This window comes from Physeter macrocephalus, chromosome 5 (assembly GCF_002837175.3).
Source record: "Physeter macrocephalus isolate SW-GA chromosome 5, ASM283717v5, whole genome shotgun sequence".
NCBI lineage: Eukaryota > Metazoa > Chordata > Mammalia > Artiodactyla > Physeteridae > Physeter > Physeter macrocephalus.
Genome location: NC_041218.1, coordinates 32364404 through 32372981, shown reverse-complemented (window position 1 = coordinate 32372981; position 8578 = coordinate 32364404). Strand labels below are relative to the sequence as shown.

The 8578-nt window shown below is 38.7% G+C and overlaps 1 protein-coding gene across 1 annotated transcript in view; it reads left to right on the top strand.

Annotated features, from left to right (window-relative positions):
- The first annotated feature begins 1145 nt into the window (after window positions 1–1145).
- Window positions 1146–8578, top strand: part of ANKRD7 (ankyrin repeat domain 7) — a 20999-nt gene continuing 13566 nt past the window's right edge. Inside the window, 2 exon segments of the mRNA XM_024131333.1 lie at window positions 1146–1191; window positions 1243–1378. Coding sequence (XP_023987101.1) covers window positions 1146–1191; window positions 1243–1378 — 182 coding nt within the window.

The window sequence follows — 8578 nt, the reverse complement described above, 5'->3', positions numbered from 1 at the left end:
TAAAATATTTTTTGGCAAGGTGTCGGTAGGTGGGTAGATGTCCTGGTAGCCTGCAGAATTTCTCTTCTGATTAACTCACTTTTCTCAATGGATCAGGAAGCCAGGTCATCAGCTGAGAATGAGTTTGAAGAGAGAATATATGAAGTGTTCAAGGAAAGTATAAGTGTGAATGGATCAGGCAAGTATCTAAGGATTGCTGGGAAGCATACCAATCCATTTCAGGTGGGTTTTCATGAACTGAAAGTGAGAAAAGACAGCATGGATTTGTTTTTTCCTTTAGTCACAACCAGTGGCTTAGGGCAGACATGTTTAGATGGGAGTTTTAGATTTAACCAGCTCTGTGGTTTAGGTAGACAAGTAAGGAAAGGAATGGGGGCAAACATGCTGAAGGTATATGCATGAGAGAGATAATGATTAACCTTGGAATTTAACCTACTTAAGTAGGGAAGTGAGAACACAGAGTGGGGTGGTCAAGGTCAGTGAAATGTGGCAGAATTAATGGACTGTAGTTGCAGTGAGTTAGAAGGATTTTTGGAGTTTTGTGATGAGAGGGTGAGCTAAAATATGAGAGATGGTATTCAAAAGTATGTTTGAAATTGAGATTATGAAGGGATCTCAGTTATTGTTAAAAGCGAGTTGCACCTTGTGAACCATGTTGGTGAGAGGCAGGGAGTAGGCTGGAGGCACGATCACTGGAGGAGGTTCATCTCCACCAGAAGGAAGGTAAATCTTGGTTTGCAAGAGTTCAAGCTACTAAGTCTATCCTTGAAGGGAAAGGGGTATTTGTAAGAAAGTTGATAGATTTCTACCCAAAGATGCTGGATCTAATAGGAAGACTGAGAGTGTTAGCAGTTAATCTAAGATCTTGAGTGAAGAATCTGGATCTGGGCAACCCCGGGGGCTGGGTCCCAACCTCGGTGCCAGAGGCCCTGGGCGTTGCTAGGAAACTGGGAAAAGCCGCCCACACAGGTTCTGATCTTTGGCCCACTTCCGGTCTCTAGCCGGCTTTGACTCCAGCACTGCGGGGAGGACCTACCTGGCCAGAGGGGCCCGCGAGCCAGAGGGCCAAGATGGAGAGGCAGGTGGGGCAGTTAGGAGTTCCAGGGACATCCTGGTCCGACTGAAGGACTGCTTCCTGTGCCGCCATGAAGAAGCTTTTCACATTATGGAGAAGGAAGGATGAGCCCCACAGTTCTTGCTCACACCTGCCCATAGAAGGGCCAGCCAGTATCGGTCCTCCAGCCCAGCCCGGCTACAACCTTAGAGATAAGGATTTAAAGAAACTTCACAAAGCTGCCTCGGTCGGGGATTTAGAGAAGGTGAAGGAGTATCTTCAGCTCAAGAAACATGATGTGAACATGCGGGACAGAGAACACAGGTGACCAGAGTGATGAAGGGCAGCATGGAGGGGAAGCTGGGGCCACTGGGTCCTCTAACCAGAAATAGGACTTGTCTGGACTACCCCACTGGTTGTCACTCTGAGTTTCCCATAGCGGAGAGGTCTGGCAACCACTGGCAGAGGGTCATACCCCCAACTTTCAGCTTCTTAGTTTTAGAAATGTTCACCGGGATATCTGAGGGCATTTGTGTCCTTCCCAATTCCCTGCACTCCTCTCACTGCCTTAATCTCCACTGGGCACTTCACCATTTCCCCATGCTATGGTTTTTCTCCTTTGGTATATACTGTCCCCAGCCACTAAGATTTCCCATATTCCTAATGTACTAATAGGAAAAGAGTAGAGGCGACTTCCCAGAACAGTGATTATTAAGATTTGAAGACTTTGAAAGAGTGAAACAATTAACTTTTTAATGTGGATCTCCTATGAAAAATTTTTTTCAGTTGTAGAGGATCTTCAAAAAGCTCATCAACAACCACTTACTGCAAAAACAATTAATTTTATATGTTAAGAAATGAAGAGGTTATGTATTTGGCATTAATAACAGAAAATATGTACTATATGTGCCAACCTTAAAATCTTGTGGGGAGTTTTCAGGTCATAGGGTATATAAAGCGTCATCTTTCATTGTAATAGGGCAACTGGAAACTATGGTTAGAGGATATGTCAACTTGCTCACAGTTTTACCTCCTCTTTTAATAAAATCAGAGTTTTCTATTCAATAATTTATCTGACTTTTATCCTACACCACTCCTCTGAATTTCTTTACAAGGTCATCAATAACCTCAGCATGACTTTAATCAGTGGTCAATTCTCAGTCGTACCTGGCAGGCATCTCAGCCAAGTCTCTTACTTTCCTATCAGTAGTATTTGAAATATCGTCTTGTCTTTCAGAACACTTGGTTCACTTGGCATTTCTTCTACTTCTGTGGACAGTTCTTTTCAGACTCCTTTGCTGGTTTCTCTTCATCTTCCTGATTGGTAAATATTTGAGGGCTCAGACCTCGAAATAATTCTCTCTCTGTCTCTCTCTTAATCCTCACTTGCCTGATGAAGACAGATCGTCTGTAACTGTATTCCAATGCCTTCCAACTTTTAATCTCCAGCTAGACCTCTCCCTTGACCTCTAGACTCATATATATACAAATGCCTACACTATCACTTGTATATCTAACAGGCTGTGGTGTGCTGGTAAATGTTATATAACAGGCTCTTGAGTGGGGGTGGGGAGAAGGGAAGAGAATCCCTGATTTCCACCTACCAATGTGATGTCAAGTGGCTCGAATAATTCCTGAAAATTTAACAATGGGCTTGTGAGAGCCACTAGCTCCACCCCATCACTGCTTAGGAATCTCAAACATCCACATACTGCGCTCCTGTTATTCCTCCTCAGATCTGCTCTTCTCTTTCTATAAATGCCAAATCCTTTCTTTCAGTTGTTTAGGCCAGAACCCCTAGAGTCATTCTTGACTACTGTCATTCTTTCACATCCTTCATCTCATTCAACAGCAAATTTTTTTGGTTCTACCTTCAAAACATGTTTAAAATCCAGCCATTTCTTGCCACCTTCAAAGGTACCACTGTAGTCAAAGACACCATCATATCTTAATGAGAATTACTGCAGTGGCCTCCCAGGTAGTTTTCTGTCTTTTAACCTTTCCAATTTATTCTCCACACATTAGCCAGAATGATCCTCTAAAATGTATGTCAAGTGATGTCCTTCCTTGTCTTAACAACATCCACTGGCTTTCCATCTCATTAGGGGTAAAAGCCAAAGTCCTTCCAAAGGCTCATACAACCCTACACAACCTTCACCCCCCTCCCTGTTATCTCTCTGATCTTAGCTCCTACAACTCTCCCTTTCATTCATCTCCAGTTACCCTGGCCTTTTTAGTGTCCACAGAAATGCCAGACATGCAGTTAGGGCCTTTGGACTTGCTGGGTCCTTTGCCTGGAGTGCTTCCCCACCCAGATAGCCACATGGCTTGGTCTCACTTCCTTCAGGTGTTTGTCATCTTATCAGTGAGAGCTTCCCTGGCTACTCTTCCAACAATTGCACCCCCTCTCCATGCTGACATTTTCTGTTCCTCTTCCTTGCCTGATTTTTCTCTTTAGCACTTAATATTGTCTGTTGTACCTTGTATTTTAAGTTTTTTCATTGACCTCTTCCACTAGCCATGTATGATCCATAAGGTCAGGTATTTTTGTTTTATTTGCTGCTGTATTTTCATCACCTAGAACCCTGCCTAGCCATAGTAAGTGCTGAATTAATATTTTTTGATGAATGAATACATATATATATACATACATAGATAAATATGATAATTTAAAGATATTATTCAGCAATAAAATGATCTCTTATTAATAAAAGAAATGAAATTACTGATATATGTAACAACATGGATGAATCTCAAAAGTGTCCTGCTAAGTCAAAGAAACCAGATACAAAAAGACTATATATCAAGTGACTCCTTTTATATGAAATTCTAGAAAGGCAAAGTTATAGCCAAAGAAAGCAAATTAGTAGTTACCAGGGGTTTCATATGGGGACTGGAGGAAGGGGGATTGATTGTAAATGGATAGGAGGGAAATTTTTAGAGTGATAGAAATGTTCTTTCGTATGTTTATGGTGGCACTTATATGACTATACATTTGAAAAAACTCATAAAACTGTACCCTTAAATTTTTTGTATATTATACCTTAATAAAGCTGAATTTAAAAAGTCTCAAACTCTATATTCTATTTGAATATTTGTGTAGAAAGACTGAGAATGGGATAAAATCTGAGAGGATACATACTAAACTTAAAACGCTATTTCTGAAGAGGAGATGAGATTTGGGCAGAGGAAGTAGGTAGAGTGAGAATGGTTATGGGAGACTTCTGCTTTGTGTTATTTGAATTTTTTAAAAGGTGAATTATAGTGTTTTATTGAGGGCTGCATAAACTCATTTTAGAAGCATTGTGCAAATGTCCCTGATGCCTCATGTAAGTATATGTACATATAAATAATGGCCTTATGGAACTAATATTCTAAATATGTTTTCTAGTAAAAATAATGATAATAAAAGTGGAAATTTCTGGTTAAGAGAGAATGGGAGAAACACCATGACAGTTAATGAGCAGGTTGTTCTGAAGGCCATAGTGGCCCAGTAGGAATAATATTGTTTTTGGAATAAAAATCTGAATTTGAGGCCTTCTCTGCATTTTTATGACCTTGACCCTAAATCTCCTCATCTTGTCAAATAAGAACTATTACTAGATAGATGTTTTTTAAACCAAGATCTGCAAAGCCCCACTGAAGACTATTTCTTACTAAACCAGAGGAGCTCCCTGTTAATGTGCTTTGCTTATTTAGCTAATATTTATGTTTTTATTTTGAGTTCTGTGCCTAATGAGTTTGAAAGTGAATTGAAGATGTCTAATATCTCTCCTAGATATAAAATTAAATTACTTTTATGGTTTTTATTTAAAAAGTCCCTCAGATCTGTAGGTTGCCTTGTAGGTGAAGGCTCAATTCCAAATGAACACTTTCAGTCATACTACTCAAACCCAGATTAGATCTAGAGTGCCTGGCCTACAGTGAAAATAATGTAATGATCTAGTATGAGGTAGTTTCCTTGGTTACTTCTCCACTCACCCTGAATTCTAAGTTATCAAGAGCCCAGGTCTGTTGATAAGAGGGGTATTCTCACGATGAGATGTAATTCAAAACTGCAGCTATGTTCTGGTCCTGCACCCTGTGTAGCTGATAACACCTCTCATTTCAGCTTCCAGAGTAGTGACTCTTCACACCCATCTGAGTCATGCCTTTTGCTAAAGTTCAGTTAGAGATTTCTGGGATCTGACAATTCTTCACCTGTCCACAACCTCTGCTGACCATACTTTCACTGGTATATAAGAGAGTGAGAGTCTGGGAGAAAACAGAACTTGAATGAAACAGTAGGACACCAGCTTGCCTGAAACTCTAGAAACCAGCACTAGACCTCACAGGGATTTAGATTTCTTATAAGTACTATGAGTTAAAAAGAGTTAAACGTTTAAACTTTTTAAAGTTTTAACTTTAAAAAGTTTAAAAGTGTAAGTATTTATTCTTATAGTATAAAGTCTTCACTTGGTAATGTGATACATTAATAAAAGTTGTGGAATTTTGAGAAATGGAATACTATACTTGGTTTTAAAGTGTTTCTCTAAGATTTCTGTAAATATACGTTATGCATTCAACTATTTCAAAAAATAGAATGTTTTTTGTATTTGACATTAGATGAAAAAACATTCATATTGACATTGAAGCACTTACATTATATGTGTAAACATTTGGTAAAGGGTCATAACAAGGACATCGTTTGTGGCATATTCCAATATTCCATATTCTTAATTCTCTGGAATTAAGAACAGTTAAATCTAAAACTTGGAATGGAGGCAATCTGTATATTCTTAAGACATTTTGTGTTTTTAAACCAGGGTGACTCATTTAAAAGGATGCCAAGTATTCTGAGTAAAAATCTTTATAAGACCATCTTGAAGGCTGAGTGATATTGTAACTTTTGTAATGTTTCATGTCTACTCAAGATGATAGATTAGTCTTGTTTTCAGATTTTGTATAAAATACCACAGGACTATAATTGCTCAATACTTCCTTAAAAAGCTGAAGCTTCCATAGATATTTTATTTTATTGAATTTGTGTCTGATTTCCTATGTTCCTTGGGGCATACAGATGGGCTGTAAGATTTTATAAAAGTTTAATTGTCACATAGGCTTTATTTATTTTAACACCTTTATTGGAGTATAATTGCTTTACAATGGTGTGTTAGTTTCTGCTGTATAACAAAGTGAATCAATTATACATATACATATATCCCCATATCTCCTCCATCTTGCATCTCCCTCCCACCCTCCATATATCAACCCGCTAGGTGGACAAAAAGCACTGAGCTGACCTCTCTGTGCTATGTGGCTGCTTCCCACTAGCTATCTATTTTACATTTGGTACTATTTATAAGTCCATGCCACTCTCTCACTTCGTCCCAGCTTACCCTTCTCCCTCCCCGTGTCCTCAAGTCCATTATCTACGTCTGCATCTTTATTCCTGTCCTGTCCCTAGGTTCTTCAGAATCATTTGTTTTTTTTTTTCTAGATTCCATATATATGTGTTAGCATTCAGTATTTGTTTTTCTCTTTCTGACTTACTTCACTCTGTATGAGAGTCTCTAGGTCCATCCACCTCACTACAAAAAATTCAATTTCGTTTCTTTTTATGGCTGAGTAGTATTCCATTGTATATATGTGTCACATGTTCTTTATCCATTCATCTGTCAGTGGACACTTGGGTTGCTTCCATATCCTAGCTATTGTAAATAGAGCTGCAATGAACATTGTGGTACATGACTCTATTTGAATTTTGGTTTTCTCAGGGTATGTGCCCAGTAGTGGGATTGCTGGGTCGTACGGTACTTCTAATTTTAGTTTTTTAAGGAACCTCCACACTGTTCTCCATAGTGGCTGTATCAAGTTACATTCCCACCAACAGTGCAAGAGGGTTCCCTTTTCTCCACACCCTCTCCAGCATTTACTGTTTGTAGATAATTGAGCTGCATGAGCTGCTTGATTATTTTGGAGATTAATCCTTTGTCAGTTGCTTTGTTTGCAAATATTTTCTCCCATTCTGAGGGTTGTCTTTTTGTCTTGTTTATGGTTTCCTTTGCTGTGCAAAAGCTTTGAAGTTTCATTAGGTCCCATTTGTTTATTTTTGCTTTTATTCCCATTTCTCTAGGAGGTGGGTCAAAAAGGATCTTGCTGTGATTGATGTCATACAGTGTTCTGCCTATGTTTTCCTCTAAGAGTTTGATAGTGTCTGGCCTTACATTTAGGTCTTTATTCCATTTAGAATTTATTTTTGTGTTAGGGAGTGTTCTAATTTCCTTCTTTACATGTAGCTGTCCAGTTTTCCCAGCACTACTTATTGAGGAAGCTGTCTTTTTTCCACTGTATATTCTTGCCTCCCTTATCAAAGATAAGGTTGACCATATGTGTGTGGGTTTATCTCTGGGCTTTCTATCCTGTTCCATTGATTTATATTTCTGTATTTCTGCCAGTACCATACTGTCTTGATTATTGTAGCTTTGTAGTATAGTCTGAAGTCTGGGAGCCTGATTCCTCCAGCTCCATTTTTCTTTCTCAAGATTTCTTTGGCTATTCGGGATCTTTTGTGTTTTCATACAAATTGTGAATTTTTTTCTTGTAGTTCTGTGAAAAATGCCAGTGGTAGTTTGATAGGGATTGCATTGAAACAGTAGATTGCTTTGAGTAGTATAGTCGTTTTCACAATGTTGATTCTTCCAATCAAAGAACATGGTATATCTCTCCATCTGTTTGTATCATCTTTAATTTCTTTCATCAGTGTCTTATAGTTTTCTGCATATAGGTCTTTTGTTTCCTTTGGTAGGTTTGTTCCTAGGTATTTTATTCTTTTTGTTGCAGTGGTAAATGGGAGTGTTTCCTTTTTTTCTCTTTCAGATTTTTCACCATTAATTCATAGGAATGCAAGAGATTTCTGTGCATTAATTTTGTATCCTGCTCCTTTACCAAATTCATTGATTAGTTCTAGCAGTTTTCTGGTAGCATCATTAGGATTCACTATGTATAGTATCATGTCATCTGCAAACGGTGACAGTTTTATTTCTTTTCCCATTTGGATTCCTTTAATTTCTTTTTCTTCTCTGATTTATGTGGCTAGGACTTCCAAAACTATGTTGAATAATAGTGGGGAGAGTGGGCAAACTTGTCTTGTTCCTGATCTTAGTGGAAATGGTTTCATTTTTTCACCATTGAGAATGATGTTGGCTTTGGGTTTGCCATATATAGCCTTTATTATGTTAAGGTAAGTTCCCTCTATGCCTACTTCCTGGAGTGTTTTATCATAAATGGGTGTTGAATTTTGTTAAAAGCTTTTTCTGCATCTATTGAGATGATCTTATGGTTTTTCTCCTTCAGTTTGTTAATATGTTGTATCACATTGATTGATTTGCATATATATATATATATATATATATATTTTGTGTGTGTGTGATATGCAGGCCTCCCTCTGCTGCGGTCTCTCCCGTTGCGGAGCACAGGCTCCGGACGCGCAGGCTCAGCGGCCATGGCTCACGGGCCCAGCCGCTCCGCGGCATGTGGGATCCT